Source organism: Leptonychotes weddellii, chromosome 8 (assembly GCF_054177405.1).
Source record: "Leptonychotes weddellii isolate Sample4059 chromosome 8, ASM5417740v2, whole genome shotgun sequence".
In the NCBI taxonomy this organism is placed as follows: domain Eukaryota; kingdom Metazoa; phylum Chordata; class Mammalia; order Carnivora; family Phocidae; genus Leptonychotes; species Leptonychotes weddellii.
This window is the reverse complement of record NC_138376.1, coordinates 60,927,924-60,945,671: the sequence shown is the minus strand read 5'-3', so window position 1 is coordinate 60,945,671 and position 17,748 is coordinate 60,927,924. Positions and strand designations below refer to the sequence as shown.

Genomic DNA, 17,748 nt, shown 5'->3' with positions numbered 1-17,748 from the left:
AGATGTTAAAAAAGGAGAGCTGCACCAAAACTGATATAACATCACAGGTTAATTATCGTCAAAATGTTAAAAACTGGTATGGTACAGATTTGAATAGGCAAGTTGTTTTGCATTTGTAAAAATAGTTTAAAATATATTTTAGAATGTAAGCTTTGATTTAAGTTTTCACTGATGCCTTAAAAGTATCTCTTTGGAACTTGAGAGTTCCTTGAAATTTACTTTGAATACATCTGATCTAGTCCAAACCATTATTTTATGCGTCATGAACATATTAAAGTCCAGAGAGGTAAAGTGAGTTGCTCAAAGTCATGCAGGTAACTGGTAGCATTGATAGTTCTAGATAGAATTAAGGTATTGTGATAGGCCATTGTTCTATCAGTATAGTGCTCCTTCTGTAGCTAAAGATTGGAAAGTTGGAAAATGAATACATGGTCCCTGATTTACCATGGTTTGACTTAGGATTTTTCAACTTTATAGTGGTGTGAAAGTGATACACGTTTAGTACAAACTGTACATTGAATTTTGAATTTTGATCTTTTCCCCATGCTAGTGATAAATAGTACGATACTCTCTGGTGATCCTGGGCAGTGGCAGTGAGCCACAGTTCCCAGTGACATACAGGAACACAAGGGTGTAAATAACTGACACACTTGTTTTTTACTTTCAATACAGTAATTAATAAATTACATAAGATATTCAACACTTTATTATAAAATAGGCTTTGTATTAGATGATTTTTCCCAACTGTAGGCTAATGTATGTGTTCTGAGCATGTTTAAGGTAGTTTAGGCTAAGCTGTGATGTTCAGTAAGTGGGTATATTTAAATATATTTTTGACTTAAGAGATTTTTAACTTTTGATGGATTTATTGGGATGTCAAGGAAGAACTTTAGTTGCTATTTTGCTACAATATAAATAAGTGATAGAAAAATCTTTTTTAAGAGTTGAGTTTTATTGAAGATGTTTGTCTATATATATTGCTGTTTATTTGAAATATACAACTATACATACTTCCAAAAAGAATTTGTAGCAGCTGGCATATTAATGATTTAAAAAATAACTGTTACTTATTCAGCAATGTAAAATGTCTCTACATATTTGAAAATCTTGATGAGTATTAAGTTACTTAAGTCTTAAGATAGAATTTTGTATCTTGATTTTTAGGTCTCTTGATGTTTTAAGTGATGGTGTTTTGAAGGATCTTTCTGTGTTTTATAGAAAAATGGTAAGGTTTATGTTTTTTTTAATAATATGATCAAACTAAAGTAGTACTGTTAGGTCAGACTTCTCAATGGAATAATTTCCTATTGAATTCTAATATATTAGGATCTTTTAAAAATGAGGATGTAAATTTTTTTACAGATCCCAGATTAGTATGATAATCAAAATTAAAAATATTTAATGATAAAATTATCTAATTCCTTTATAAATGAAAGTTATTGAAAGCTTTTTGAGTTTTTCATTACCAAAGGTCAGGACAGTAGAAAAACATGGATTCACATGATCCCTAAGAAATGGATTAATTTGTATTTGATAATAAAGTAGAGCTTTTTTGAAAAGTTTTTTTTTGACAGTTTTTTAGAATAAATGAATGAATCTAATTAGTTTTTCCCATTGGTGTAAACTTAGGAAGTCATTAGGCATTCTAGACTTTTCCTTGTTAACGTCACCACATACCAATATAAACAAGTGGGATATACCTATTTTTTTAAAAAGTCTTTACACATTTTGTATTTAACAAGGGACACCTTTTTTTTTTTTTTTTTTAATAGATTCCAGCAATGGATAGAAGAGTCATTACACCATATCAAGATGGACCAGATATTAGCTATTTGGAAGTAGAAGATGGAGATATCTTTTTGAAAGAAGAAATAAATTTGGAACAAAATTATTCGTAAGCATTGTTTCTCTTTTTTTTTAATTTTATTTATTTATTTGACAGAGAGAGACAGCAAGAGAGGGAACACAAGCAGGGGGAGTGGGAGAGGGAGAAGCAGGCTTCCTGCTGAGCAGGGAGCCCGACGTGGGGCTCGATCCCAGGACCCTGGGATCATGACCTGAGCTGAAGGCAGATGCTTAACCATCTGAGCCACTCAGGGGCCCCTCTTTTTTTTTCTTTTCTTCCCTCCTCCCCTTCTGTCCCCCTCCCCAATCTTTTACACTATTAACAGTTTTATGCTGAAAGAGAAAAATTGGAGAATCCTGACATAAGAAGTATGTACTTATGTTTATTCTTAGCCTTATTATAAGAAAGTAAGTGCATAATTATTTGCAGATGTAACAAAATTAACTGTAAATATAAAAGGAACACAACCTTTAAATTAATATGTGTGGTTGAATAAGTGCATTTATCTTAGCTACCTTCCCAAACCCTGCTGAAATTATAATAAAGAAATAAGAAAGGCATATTGCAGTAGAGAGAACAGGAAAGGAGAAAACAGCATTTCGGAGATGTACAGTTTTGGAAGTTGGAAAGCGGTTACGGAGAGTAATGACTTAGAAAAAAACTAAAACAGAATTCTAGAAAGCCTTAAGAATTAGAGATAGCAAGTTTCAGAGTGAGTGGTTAGATTTGGAAAAGAGCATTTTTTAATATTCTTTCAAAGAGCATTGACCTCTTTCTGAACCACATTCACCCAGATGATTGCCCCTCCCATCCATCTTGACAGAAAGATTTGCCCTCTGGAGAGTTTGAACCTAAGAGGAGTGCATCGCCACTGTGGATTTTTTTCTGTAGAGAACCTGACTGGTTCAAGAAATAGGACCTATAGTGACTGACATTTGAGAATCCCGCAACAAAATATCCCAAGTTCTCCATTATCTCCCTTTGTGTGGCCAACCATTTAGCAAGCCCTGTTTAGAATTTCCAGTCTGTGTCTTAGGCTCACTTATCAACTGGTTACAGAATTACTTTCCTTCTACTTGATAAATGACTTGTTAAAATCTTTGGGCATTCAAGTAATTTACTATATATATATATATATATATATATATATATATATATACATACACACACACACATACATACATACATACATACATACACATATACACATACATACTATGTATACTAACTGTGTAGCTCACTGAGAAACTGGTCTTGGGTTCCAGAGGTTTTTTTAACCCCTTTTCTAGAGTTTGTTAGCATTTAGGTTACTTGAAGTTTCCGATATCTGATTATTTTACTTTTCAAAGTATTTTCCTATATATTATCTTATTTCTAACTTTCACAGAAATAGTAGAGTTAGAACGAGTTGAATTTCAGTGAAACGGAGTAATTTGCTCTGGGCCACATAAATAAATGCAACTAGAGCATGCGTATTTTTTGTGTTCTCTGACTAAAATGCTATATATATTCTTTTGCTCAAAATACATAGTTCTGTTGTTAATCTGTAACTTATTTCTAAAAAATGAATTTTATATTTGCTTTTTTCCTAGGGAAAGTATGTTCAAGAAGGCAAAAACAAAAGCAAAAAAGAAGTCACGTAAGCGTTCAGATAGTTCTGGAGGTTATAACCTTTCAGATGTTATTCAGAGTCCACCATCTACAGGTTAGTGAAAGTGTCTTAGGATATATTTCCTGATCTAATCTTTCATGTCTCTGTTCTCTAATTGATTTAACATGTATTAAATACTATTGTATGCCACTTGCGAGGCCTACTATAATAGAAAATAGTCTTTGTCTTAGGAGGCTACAGAAAATGATAGTATATTGTAATAAATATTCTAATTGAAATTTGCTTTGGGAGCACAAAAGAAGAGCCCATATTAGTCTGAGAAGATCAGGGAAGACCTTTTAGAGGAAAATAATACATGAGTTGCATCTTGAAGAATGAGGGAGGAGTTGGCCAGTATGCTCCCAAGACTAGAGGCACTAGAAAGAACTGCACATTTTTTATGCCTATGGTTCAGCATGACTCAGCCATATAGGGTATGTGCAGATAGGTGGTAGTTGAAAACTGGTCAGATTTTGGAGGCATTTTATGACAAACTAAGGAATTTGAATTTTATTCTGAAGGCTATGGGTAGTTGATGGATATATAATTTTTTTGAGGGAGAGATGGGGGAGGGGCAGAAGGAGAGGGAGAGAGAGAATCCCAAGCCGACTCCACGGCCAGCGTGAAGACTGACAACGGGGTTTGATCTTACCCCGAGATCACGACCTGAGCTGAAATCAAGAGTCAGACACTCCACCAGCTGAGCCACCCATGCACCCTAGTTGATGGATATTTAAGGCGTATGATGTGAGTGGATAAAATTTATGTTTTTAGAAAGACCACTCTGTCTAGTGGCATAGAGGATTAGAGATATACAAAATATGACAGAGATACTGTTATCACATGGATTCGTTTCATTTATATCAGTAATCCAATGCACATGCCATTCATGTGCATTAGGACGTTATAATCCAGTAAAATACTACAATACATTTCATCTCTCTGCATTATGTGAGCTGTTTGAAAGTAAAGGTTAGGGGCGCCTGGGTGGCTCAGTCGTTAAGCATCTGCCTCGGTTCAGGTCACGATTCCAGGGTCCCGGGGTCAAGCCCCCATCAAGCTCTCTGCTCAGCAGGAAGCCTGCTTCTCCCTCTCCCACTCCCGCTGCTTGTATTCCTTTTCTCCCTGTCTTTCTCTCTGTCAAATAAATAAATAAAATCTTTAAAAAAAAAGAAAAAGTAAAGGTTATGTAGTTTTTCTAAAATTTTTTGTTTAATTTGAAAATCTTTTACTGAAAAGATGAAGAAAAATGAAAATCTGTATTCCCTTCTTTCAGATTTACTGTTAACCTCTTACCACATTTACTTTTTCATACAGACTTTCTGTTGCATGCTCTCTTCCCTCATCCTCCAAACATTCTATATATTTTTTATAGATCCACTTGGAAGTTGTAGGCATGACATTTTAATGTGAATTAATATTAATATGAATCTCCTAAGAATAAGGATATTCTTCTATATAACCACAGTATCGTTATCACATCTACAATATCATCACATCTAGGACATTAATTCACTAATATTATCTAGTATTATAGTCTCTATCCATATTTCCCTGATTGTCCAAGAATATTTTTATAGGCTTTTGTGTTTTAACCTTAAAAAAGACCTAGTATCCTATGAAGATGGACATTACCTTTGTTTATTAATGTCTCCTTAGTCTCTTTTAACTAGAGTAGCACCTTTCACACCTTTTTGTTTTGTTTCCAAAAGTTCAGGCCAGTGGTATAGACTGTTCCACATTTATCTGATTAGATCCAGATTAAACTATCTAAATTTTAGTAGTTTCTTGCAGTGAAAATATGGAAATGTGACCATAAAATAATGAGACTACAGTATGGCTTTAAGAAATTTTATGTGTGTCTATAGCAGTAAGACAAACAGGTGCAATTTCTGTCAGCAGTATTTTCATACAAGTGCACACTGTTTGTGTCCCTGTTGGAGGGGGGAGTTGTCATTCAGGGTAAAGAATGTCTTTTTATGTTTAACACGATATACAAATTAGGTACTTGATGTGTTCGGTAATGCTCAAAGGATAAATCATGTCAAGAATAGTTACTTTAGATAATACAAAGATATATAAAAGATAATATACCTAAATATAAAAAAGATAATATACCTAAATTGATTGATGAAGCACTAAAGATAGGTCTTTCACATTTACTATACCTCTTGATTCCTGTTTTAGGATCTTTCAAAATTTAAAATTCTGTGATTTTGTGTTCTCTGTGTTACATGAGTTACCTCTAGTCCTTAGAAGGACACATGGAAAGATGAATAAACGGATAGACAGTCATGAAACTAGTGATTTCCCAGTCGCCTAAAAGACTTAGGGAAAAAGCAAATATTTGGTTTTATTTATTTATTTGAGAGACCATGAGTGGGGATGGGGGAGTGTGAAACAGAGGGAGAAGAACAAACAGACTCTATGCTGAGCACGGAGCCTGACGTGGGGCTGGATATGAAGACCCTGAGATCATGACCTGAGCTGAAACTGAGAGTCTTATGGCTTGACCAACTGAGCCACCCAGGCACCCCTATTTGGTTTGCTTTAAGTAGTGGTATTATTAGCACATGTGTTAGAATCTTAGCATTTCATAGCTGGAAGAGACAATAATGAGCTAGTTTATGTCTCTTCCTTTAAACCTGAGGAAACAAGCTCAGAAAACTTCAGTGATTTGAGGTAGTGCCAGACAGAAATAGAATTTATTTTTTCATTTCCAGTTCTGTGTTCTTTGTGCTGTACCACTCTTTTTGTGGCCAAAGCAGATAATGATTTAAAGGTCAAATTTAAACTGGGGACCAAAAAGACCTGTTTTGGAAGTAAATTTATTTTTGTTGATCCTTAACATTAGACAAAAGACATTCTGTGAAAATGATTTATACTAAAAATAATTGTTGGCCACTTTACAGATTGTCTTTATTCATTAGATTTATTTCTAATTGACTTTTGGGAGCATTCTGGCATTAAATATACTTAGATAAAAATTTGCTGCTGGGTGCCTGGGTGGCAGAGTCCGTTAAGCATCTGATTATTAGTTTCCGCTCAGGTTGTGATCTTGGGATCATGAGATCCAGCCCTGCGTCCTGCTCCATGCTCAGTGTGGAGTCTGCTTGGGATTCTCTCTCCCTGTGCTCCTCCCGCTCATGTTCTCACTCTTTCTAAAATGAATAAATAAATCTTCAAAAAAAAATTTGCTGCTCTTAAAAATATTTAAAAGATTGCGGGGGTGCTGAATGTTGTTCCGAAACTATTTTAGCAGTGACAGCAACAAAAGAGGCATATATCTTGTCAAAGTGATTTACTTTAAAGAAAACACACTTCTTTATATGAGAGATGGTAGGTTTTATTTATTTTTAAGTCATTTGTAAAACTTTTAGTTAGCTCATATATGTGGGGTTTTTTTTGCTACCTCATTTAGATTCTACTAAAATTGAAATATGTGAAAATAAACACATGAACTTAAACAAAAGTTTATTGTTTTCTCTATATTTGAAATGATTCTGATGTACTCATGAATATGGATACCAGGTATGGCAGGGAGACAGGTATTTAGGTTGCCTAGGAGAATAAATGGTATGTACATTTCTAACAACCCTTTTGCTTTAGGTGGTAAGCTAATTAAAATAGCTTTCAATCCACAGATTTTTTTTTTTTTGCAGAAGTATAAACCCTCACACAGGCCACAGTTGGCTTTAGCATAGCCTCTGCTACTGGGCCAGTCTGTTGACTGGAGTAGAAAGGCTATAATGTTCCTCCCACACAGAATGGGGCCAGTCCCCCTGTGCATGGGTGCAGAGAACTTGGTACAGAGAGATGAGAAAGGGGAGGGTCTGAAGTTTTTTAATTTTTTCTTTTTTATGGAGAGGAAGTTCTGAATCACTTCTTAAAGCGGATCCAAAGAAGTGTCTTCCTTAGGTTCATTGCATAATTGCTGTGTAATCGAAATGGCTAAAACTGTTGTTTTAAAATCTCCTCCATTTCATTTTTTTACTTTGATTTTTTCATCAGTTGGCTTGAATTGTCAAGATTTGATACAGTCAGTATAATATAAATGTTTTTAAGTCTCTGGAAAAATGGAAGTTTTTAGCTCTATTTAGTTCACTGAATGTAATACACATGTTTATATGTGCTTAAATATTTTTAAAAATTTTACCTTTCAGGACTGTTAAAGTCTGGTAAGACCAATTCTGTGGAATCTCTTCCAGAACTGTTGACATCAGACTCTGAAGGAAGCTATGCAGGAGTGGGTAGTCCTAGAGATTTACAGTCCCCTGATTTCACAGCAGGATTTCAGTCAGATAAACTTGAGGTTTGTTTTTATTTATTAATGCACTGTTTTCTTCAAATTTTAGATCTATAGACAATTTATCTTTAGTTTTTTATTATTTTTTGCTCTAACTTTAAAATACTCTCCTGGCTGGTTTATAAAAAAAATATAATAATATGTGTAGTATTAGTTTTCTCAAATTTGCATTATGTTTCTAGTTTTAAAGATTTTAATGGCAGTTTGAGCCTTTTATGATATATTTCTAATCCTCTTTCTGCAATTAAAATATAATGGTGATGTAAAATATAGCAACACTGTATAGACATATGGAGAAATATATTTATAGCTAAATTATTTGAAATTTATTTTGCGAAATGTCAGTTAACACCAGCTAAAAACTGTCAAAGGAAACTGATTTTGAAAGTAAGCCTAACTTCAAATTCTGCATAGTCTCTTTCCTCTATCATGTTACTAGGAGCAATACAATCTAGAATGGAGTTCTCCTATTCTAGCACAATTGACATTAAGCTACAGAATTTCTAGTCTGGTTAAACTCTGGGGAGGCCATTTTTTAGACATGTCTTAACATTTTATTCCATAATTGTTAATCTACAGGAAAGGAAAGTGTCTAACTTATTAGATACTGTCATTTTTCTCTAACTCCTAGTCCTCCACAGAACTATTGGAACTTTGAGAAATTCATGAGACAATGGAAAATTTACCCATTCTTCTTGGTCTTCTAGGCCTCAAGGATTTTTTTTAATGTGGTTCTATAAAATTTATTTTTATTATTATTTTTTTTATGTAGGATAGAAATTTGGGGGCAATTCATATTAACCTCAGGTGGGTGTAATTGAGGTTAAAAAGGAAGATTAAGGGCATGCTGTGAATGTCTGGCAATAAGAATCTATCCTGGCTATGGAAATAGCCATTTTAATAACTTCTTTGATCTACTGTAATGGCAATTGTTTTAGGGTTCCTTTTGAACTGTCAATATTATTTAACTTTAATTTTATTCAGAGTGAATTATATGACATTAAAACAAAAAGTCTGGCATAAACAAAAGTCATGGACATTAATTTTAAAGTTATGGATTCATATCTTATTTGAACAACTTTATTAACATTTTTAATACTCATGTTAATAGGGATTTAATATGCAAACTTATTCCCCTAAAAATTATTCCCGAAGTTCATGATAATTGGGTTATAGTCACTGATAAGTTCTGAGAATTGGTTAAGGCACTAAACTAGAAGAATGCTGGATGATTATTGTTATAAGATTTTATGCTTTAATATATTTAACCAATGTTAAGTACCAACTATACGTCAGCTACTATGCCAGGTGCCTATTACTCATTTTTTAATTTTTTCTTTTTTTTTAATCTCCAGGGGAAAATTAAACCATATGTTAATGGTACACCTCCTACATATTCTAGGGAAGATTTAAAACCATGGGAAAAATCACCAGTACTTAACATATCTGCTCCACAGACCATTCCCAGTAACAGAATTGATACTACAAGCTCTTCCACTTGGGTTGCTGGCTCTTTCAGGTAGGATTTTCATTTTGTTCTGTACCTATTCGAGAAATATTATTCATTTTCAGTCCAATGGAAATTTTTAATGAAGCACATTTAAAAAATATTAATGTAAATTTCTAATACATAGAAAATTACCTAAATGCATACAGATTAGTAGTCAGCTAAAATAAGCACTTTTTTTTCCCCAGACAGAATTTAGTTCCCTTTGTACTGTCATTTGTGAAAATTGGTAAATACTATATAACACACACATACCTATATCTAGATATGTATTGACTTAATAGCTATTTTTTTGATAGTATATATTAATTAAAACTCCCATTCAGGAAGACTATTTTGTCAGTTGTAGGCTTACTTTTTGTTTTTAGCACATTAAAGGGTATTTAAGATCTCACAAAATGTATTGTTATTCAGTTATTTTTCAGAGGACATTCATTTAATGTTACACTGTGCTTTGATTTGCCTGTATTAAATCCATATTTTTCTTTTGTTTAGAAAAGTCCATTTTTAAGTGGAAGGAGTAGTAGATATAATCAGAATGCAGTACTTTTAGAGTGTTTATTGAGCTCGTGTTTCATCTTTATATACCTACTATGGTTTATCATAGGCTAAAACTGTTGACTTACCAATTATATTTATGTAATTATTTATTTTGAAATGTGCTGTATTTTGCAAAGTTGGGAGACCAGATTATGATGTGCCCGTTTATGTTGCTTCATATTCTAAAAGTAGTTTAGAAATCCGTCTCAAATTTTTTGCCTTTTTAAGTCAACATGTTTGTGGGAACACTGAGAAGCATCTTCTAATCACTAGATTATTTTATTAAATGTGTTTTAAGAATAATTTGCTTGGTGTAAAGTCAGCAAAATAGATTGGCTATTTCTACAGATTGTAGAATTTTTTTTCTCATTATTGTGTAACTCCCCCAGGTAGGTTTCTCATATTATCGAGCACTCCCAAGCTTTACTGTTAAATTTTTGTTGTTAACATTAGACAGTAGTAAGAATTTTGTTAAAAATAGAATATAATTTGCAAGTTCTATTCATCTTAAAGGATAAAAATTTAAGCAGAACTTTGATTACTTCTGCCTGAGTTAGAAAAGAATCATTTTATTGCTTGGCTTTTTTTTTTGAGAGCTTCAGTTATGACTTTGGATGCATTTTAGTTGTTTTATGTATATATAAAAGTAGCCTTCATTCAGAGTATCCTTTTTGAATTTGGCCATAGCTGACAAACCTTAAATTAGCCTCTCATTATCAATCTTATATATAGTTTACAGTTTCAGTGAAGTTTGGGGGTTGGACTTTATGGATCAATAACTGTGTTGTAAAGTACCTTTTATATGTATTTTAGTCCTGTCAGCCCTCCGGTCATGGATCTCAGAACCATCATGCAAATTGAAGAAAGTAGACAAAAATGTGGAGCTACACCAAAGACAAATTTGGGGTCGGTTAAAAAATCATAAAAAAGGAAAGATGGTGGTTTTATAGTTCTGTTCTAAAGAATTGGAAAGGCCTACTGGACTTTGTTTTTCTACATTTGATATTAAACTCAAATTATAAGCTCTTTCCTTGGTACTCTAGCCTTCCTAACATTTCTTAAATATATGCTAAAGATTGAGTTGGGTTGGTAGTCCAGCTCTTGTGGAATATGGTGTTGTCAGAAATTGGCCTCTAAAATGATCATTGTGGACTATTTCTGATGCAAGTGTCATGTAAATATATTAGGCTCATTTGTAGCTATTATTTGATCATTGATAGTGTAAACTGTTATTGTCACTGTTGAATCTTGTGGCCATTTTGATCCAAAGTAGTAAAATCATATCAAATAAACAGAAAGCAATATAATTACCTGTAACCTTCATTAGAAATTAATGCTAATTCATTTAATTTCTAGCAAAATGATTTCTCATGGCGTTAAACTTTCTCAGAAGCAACGAAAAATGATTGCAATGACTACCAAAGAAAACAATTCAGGAACGAATAGCATGGAAACAGCTTTAACTGCTCCTTCAAAAACTCCAAAACCAGCGAATGCATGGTATGCTTTAAATTTTATTAAAATAAACAGAGATCTGTGCATTAGCTTTTAAGGTAGTTCTTGGCTTCTGGGTCCCCCTCCCATCTTTTCAAATATTTCATTCCTCTCTTCACTTTTAAGTTAAAAACTAGACCTTGTGAAGTAATCTTTTTTTTATTTTGACATTTACATCATGGTTTCCAAAATTTTTTGTACATAGATACAATTTCTTCTTGGTAGTCTTTCCTTTTTTTTCTTCTTTTAAAGATTTTTATTTGGGAAAGAGTGAGAGAGCACAAGCCAGGGGAGGGGCAGAGGGAGAAGCAGACTTCACTGAACAGGGAGCCTGACGTGGGGCTTGATCATACCTGAGCCGAAGGCAGTTGCTTAACCAAGTGAGCCGCCAAGGCGCCCCACTTCTTGGATTCTAATTAGTGTGTATTGCTAAAGTAATTTAAGCAAACAGTCTTATTTTTTTTTTTACCACCTTACTTTGTCCTTTTGGATACATCATTAATATGTTGTTATAATCATGGCTTTCATTGTCACTTTTAAGCAGGGGTATTTACTTGCTGTAAGTTTTCTCCATTAGATTTTACCTAAAATGGCAGCATTAATAGGAACAATCTCTAAAAAGGTCAGCTAGCAATTTGAGGTATATAAAATAGGTTGTACTTCCTGCTTCCCTTCTAGCCTCCCTTTTCTTTGTAGTTTATATCATAATAACTAAAAAGCAATTCTAGAGGAAAAGTATATGGATAGTGTGAAGGGCAAGAAAAAGATTCATTGAACTCCATTTTCTCAGAAGGACTGAAGAGGGTCTTGGAGGCTACCCTTTGTTGGAGGGAATCCTTTCATTGCTTCTTTTATTTATCATTATTATTTTTCTTTTTTTTGAGGGTGGGGAGGGCAGAAGGAGAGGGAGAAAGAGAATCTTTTTTTTTTTTTTTAAAGATTATATTTATTTATTTGAGAGAGAGAGAATGAGAGAGAGAGAGCACATGAGAGGGTGGAGGGTCAGAGGGAGAAGCAGACTCCCTGCCGAGCAGGGAGCCCGATGCGGGACTCGATCCAGGGACTCCAGGATCATGACCTGAGCCGAAGGCAGTCACTTAACCAACTGAGCCACCCAGGCGCCTGGGAGAAAGAGAATCTTAAGCTCCAGACACAGGACTCAATCTCATAACCCTGAGATCATGACCTGAGCTGAAATCAAAAGTTGGATGCTTACCCCAGTGAGCCACCCAGGTGCCCCCCCCCATTGCTTCTAATGCCACATTTCCTACTTGTAAGAGAATAGTTTTCCCAATTAAAATGTAAATTATTTTGAAGCTAGTGGCAACTCATTTTGAGTGCTACCGAGGGGACTAAATTAATGTCTGTCAGAGCTACTTGTAGATCTAAAGCATGATCACAGAAAACAAAGCAGAGGTGGGAAAACCCAGATAAAAAAGATAAAATTTGAATTAGTTTAGTAGAATGTTTTAATTCATCAGTATTTGTTGCATACCTTGTATATATGAGATAGTGTTTGGTAGACTGATTTGGTCATTGCCTCTGTAGGGTTTGTGAGATAGCTGTTTCAACATTGAATTGTGTTTTCCCTAAAGAAAAGTATGGAGGAGACACAAAAAAGTTCTTGGATCAGCTCTCAAGATACTAAATATACTGCAATTTCAGAGAATTAACTAAGCCTATGAGGAAGCTTTGGGCTTAGTAGTATAGTTTTAGCCATGCCATTAATCAGTTTCATTATTTAAAAACAAAAAGTAGAGGAGGATCCCAGGGAAGAAGGTGGATTAGAAGGACTCTAAGCTCACTTTGTCCCATGATGCAACACACACATCATTGTAAATAACCCAGAAAATTATCCAGAGACTGGCAGAACAAACTCTACAACTAAATCTAGAGAAGAGGCCACATCAAAGAGTGTAAGAAAGCCAGAGATAGTGGGGAGCTTAAATGGACTTCCCTGGAGGGAGGGACTTGAGGGTGCAGAGAGGGGAGACAGACTGTCACACCAAGGAGCCTGCATGGGGAAAACGAATCCCCATAACATTTGGCTTTGAAAACTAGAGGGATGGAATTTTGTAAGTTCTTACAACCACCAAGACTTAAAACATGGAGTTTTAAAAATCAGCGGGCTTGGTTCTGGGAGAGCCTTTAGGGCTATAGGAAAAAGAGTATGTGTACTTAAAGAGACAGCACAACAAACAGCCCACTGACCTACAGCATAGAAGCAGCAGTTTGAAAAACCCCTGGGGCATATGGAAGGGAGAATAATTTACTAATCTCAGAGCATATTCCAGAGGGACAGAGATCATTGGGAGACTTCTCCAGGAACAGAGGAGCTGGCAGGTGCCATTTCCCCAGCCCACTTCTGTGCCTCGGGGATCTGCCCCCTCCAGCCAGGCTTGCCTTAGTCCAGCACTGCAGGTTTCCACCCCCCAAAAGACCAGCAAAGCCTTGCCAATACCACATCTCCTGACAGTGCACTTTGCAGGGCCTTTCTTGCAGAAGACCAGCAGGCACCTTGTTAAAACTGTGCATCCCACCCCTTCATGCATTGCAGACAGGCCCAGCTGGCCTTCCTTGTGTTGGAGGCACATCCCCCTAGCAAGGGACTGGCATGCAAAACTTGTTGGCACTGTGTGCCCTGTCCACTCACACTTGCAGATTGGCCCTGGCCAACTTTGGTCAGCAACAGCCCATCCCCTCTAGCAGAGGACTGGTATGCATTTGTTAAAACTGCACCCAGCCCACGTATTTTGTTGATCAGCCCAGATGGCCATGGTCCTTGCAGAGGCTCATCCCTTCTCCCAGAGGACCTACTGCATGCCCCACCCCTGATCATGTTGTAGATCCACCCCCACCAATACACTTTTGGCCGGAGCCCATTCAGACCAGGGCCACAAGCTTGGCATTGTGCAAGCAGCCCTGACAGGGGCCAACACCACTCCAAAGTGACTTCTACCCTAGGGAGAGGAAAAGATAATCACACAAACCAATTAGACTATAGCCCCAACAGTGGGCCAGGGGCAGACAGCTGGTCTGATAGCAGGCCCCGCCCACCAACAAAAGCATCTCAGGGGACAACACAGGGAAAGTGTAGTTTGGTGCTACTGCATCTCGGGCAAAAGCCTGGTTTGACTCAATTCAAGCCCAACATGGCCCCAGACTGGTCCAGTAGCACCACAGGGATCAAACATTGCCCACAGTAGGCAAAGTGAGCCACTGCAGACAACTGGACTGAAGCAAAAAGTAGTTGGGCCACAATAGCAGGGCACATGCAACACACATAGGAGACACCCCTGAAGCGCCACATTCTGGTAAACAGGTGACACTGCACTGCCGGGCACTACATGGCATCTTCTTCATAAGGTTACTTCTTTCAAGAGTAGATGTAGCCAACTTTTCCTGAGGCATAGAAACACAGAAAGCTAGATAAAATGAGAAAGAGGAATATGTTCCAAATGAAAGAACCAAGACAAAACCATAGCAAGAGACCTAAGCAAAAGAGATAAATAATATGCCTGATAGAGAATTTAAAGTAATCATCATAAAGATAATCATTGTACTTGAAAGAGTGGAGGACATCAGTGAGACCCTTAACAAAGAGATTAAAAAGAAGAACCAGAGATGAAGAACACAATAAATGAAATTAAAAATACACTAGATGGAATAAAGAGCAGATTAAAGGAAGCGGAACGAATCAGTGACCTGGAGGACAAAGTTACATAAAGTAATAAAGCTGAGCAGGTAAGAGAAAGAAAATTATGCAAAATGAGAACAAACTTCAGTAACTCCATGACTCCATCAAGCGTAATAACATTCACATTATAGGGATCCCTGAAGAATAGAGGGAAAACAGGCAGAAAATTTATGTGAAGAAATAACATCTGAAAACTTCCCAAATCTGGGGAAGGAAACAAATTCAGATCCAGTAGGTACAGAGAGCCCCCAACAAAATCAACTCAAGGAAGTCCATACCAAGACACATAGTAATAAAAATGGCAAAAAGCAGTGATAAAGAACTTTAAAAGCAGCAAGAAAAAAGAAGACAGTTACATACAAGGGAAACCCCATAAAGCTATCAGTGGATTTTTTAGCAGAAACTTTACAGGCCAGAAGGGATTGGCATGATACATTCAAAGTGCTGAAAGGAAAAGAACTGCAGCCAGGAATACTCTATCCAATAAGGCTTTCATTCAGAATAGGAGAGAGAAAAAGTTTCCCAAACACAAGTTAAAGAAGTTCATGACTACTAAACCAGCCCTACAAGAAATGTTAAAGGGGACTCTTTGAGTGGAAAGACCCTAAGTAAGAAAAGTAAGAAGCACAAAAGCAGTAAAAATAAGTGTACCTGTAAAAAAAAAAAACAAACAGTGAAGGGACTCACAAAATAAAAGTATGTAAAGTAGGACACCATATACCTAAATTGTGATGGGAAGAGGAGTAAATGGGTTCAACTTAAGTGACCATCAAGTTCATATAGACTGGTATATGCAGAAGATATATACAAACCTAATGGTAACCACAAATTAAAAACCAGTAATAGACATTATATGTTAAAAAAAAAAAGAAGATAGCAGAAATGGAAAAATGAAGGGGTGGAAATCGGAGGGGGAGACGAACCATGAGAGACTATGGACTCAGAAACAAACTGAGAGTTTTAGAGGGGAGGGGGATGGGGGGATGGGTTAGCCTGGTGATGAGTATTAAAGAGGGCACATACTGAATGGAGCACTAGGTGTTATATGCAAACAATGAATCGTGGAACACTACATCAAAAACTAATGATGTAATGTATGGTGATTAACATAATAAAATAAAAAAATAAAAAACAGTAATAGATATGCAAAAAAACAAAGAGAAAGGAATCCAAATATATCACAGAAGAAAGCCAACTTATGGTGAAAGAAGAGAGCAATGGAAGAAAGAAACAGAAAACTATAAAAACAACCACAAAAGAAGTAACAAAAAGGCAATAAATACATACCTATCGAAAATCACTTTGAATGTAAATGTACTAAATGCTCCAATCAAAAGACATAGTGTGAAAGAATGGATTAAAAAAACAAGACCCATCCATATGCCTTTAAGAGACTCCATTTCAGACCTAAAGACACCCGCAGACTGAAAGTGAGGGGATGGAGACACATACAAATGAATGTGAATAGAAAGCTGGGGTAGGAATACTTAATACTGGACAAAATAGACTTTAAAACAAAGGTTGTAACAACAGACAAAGAAAGATGCTCTATAGTCATAAAGGGGATGATCCAACAAGAGGATATAACAATTGTAAATATCTATGCACCCAACATTGGGACACTGAAATACATTAAACAGTTAATAGCAAACATAAAGGAACTACTCGATAGTAATACAATAATAGGGAACTTTAACACCCCACTTACATCAATCAGATCATCTAAACAAAATCAACCAGGAAACAGTGGCTTTGAATGACACGTTGGACCAGATGGATTTAATACATATATTCAGAACATTCCATTCTAAAATAGAATACACATTCTTTTCAAATGCACATGGAACATTTTCCAAAATAGATCACATATTAGACCACAAAACAAGTCTCAACAAACTCAAAAAGATTGAAGTCATACTATGCATTTTTTCTGACCACAATGCTATGAAACTAGGAATCAACCACAATAAAAAAATCTGGGGGGTGCCTGGGTGGCACAGTCACATAAGTATCTGACTCTTGGTTTCGGTTCAGGTCATGATCTCAGGGTTGTGAGATCGAGCCCCATCTCGCTGAGGGCGGAGTCTGCTTAAGACTCTTCTCCCTCTGCCCCTCTCCCCTGCTTGTGTTCTCTCTCAAATCTTAAAAGAAAAAAAAATCTGGAAAGAGGACAAATACATGGAGGTTAAATAATATGCTAGTAAACAATGAATGGGTTAACTCGAGAAATCAAAGAAGGCATCAAAAAACACATGGGGACAAATAAAAATGAAAACATAATGGTCCAAAATCTTTGGGCTGCAGCAGAAGCAGTTCTAAGAGAAGTTTATAGCAATACAGGCCTACGTTATGAAGCAAGAAATGTCTCAAACTACCTAACCTCACACCTGAAGGAGCTAGAAAGAGAAGAACAAACAAAACCCCAAACCTACTGTAGAAGGCAGGAAATAATAGAGATTAGAGCAGAAATAAATGATAAACTAAAAAACAATAGAACAGGTCGATGAAACCAGGAGCTGGTTCTTTGTAAAGATCAAAAAAATTAATAAATTTATAGCCAGACTGATCCTCCCCGTCCCCCCCAAAAAAGAGAGAGGACTCAAATAAACAAAATCAAATGAAAGAGGAGGAATAGCAACTGACACCACAGAAATACAAAGAATTGTAAGAGAATATTATGAAAGATTATATGCCAACAAATTAGACA

General features: G+C 35.8%; 1 protein-coding gene across 6 annotated transcripts in view; it reads left to right on the top strand.

The window, feature by feature from the left end:
• The window catches only part of IBTK (inhibitor of Bruton tyrosine kinase), a 208,417-nt gene that overhangs the window by 164,477 nt on the left and 26,192 nt on the right, over nucleotides 1-17,748 (top strand). For all 6 annotated transcript variants that reach the window (XM_081828589.1, XM_081828588.1, XM_081828586.1 and 3 more), the window contains 7 exons: nucleotides 1,165-1,225; nucleotides 1,773-1,894; nucleotides 3,439-3,551; nucleotides 7,661-7,809; nucleotides 9,159-9,322; nucleotides 10,664-10,756; nucleotides 11,207-11,350. In XM_081828589.1, coding sequence (XP_081684715.1) covers nucleotides 1,165-1,225; nucleotides 1,773-1,894; nucleotides 3,439-3,551; nucleotides 7,661-7,809; nucleotides 9,159-9,322; nucleotides 10,664-10,756; nucleotides 11,207-11,350 — 846 coding nt within the window. The remainder of the gene's footprint in view (nucleotides 1-1,164; nucleotides 1,226-1,772; nucleotides 1,895-3,438; nucleotides 3,552-7,660; nucleotides 7,810-9,158; nucleotides 9,323-10,663; nucleotides 10,757-11,206; nucleotides 11,351-17,748) is intronic.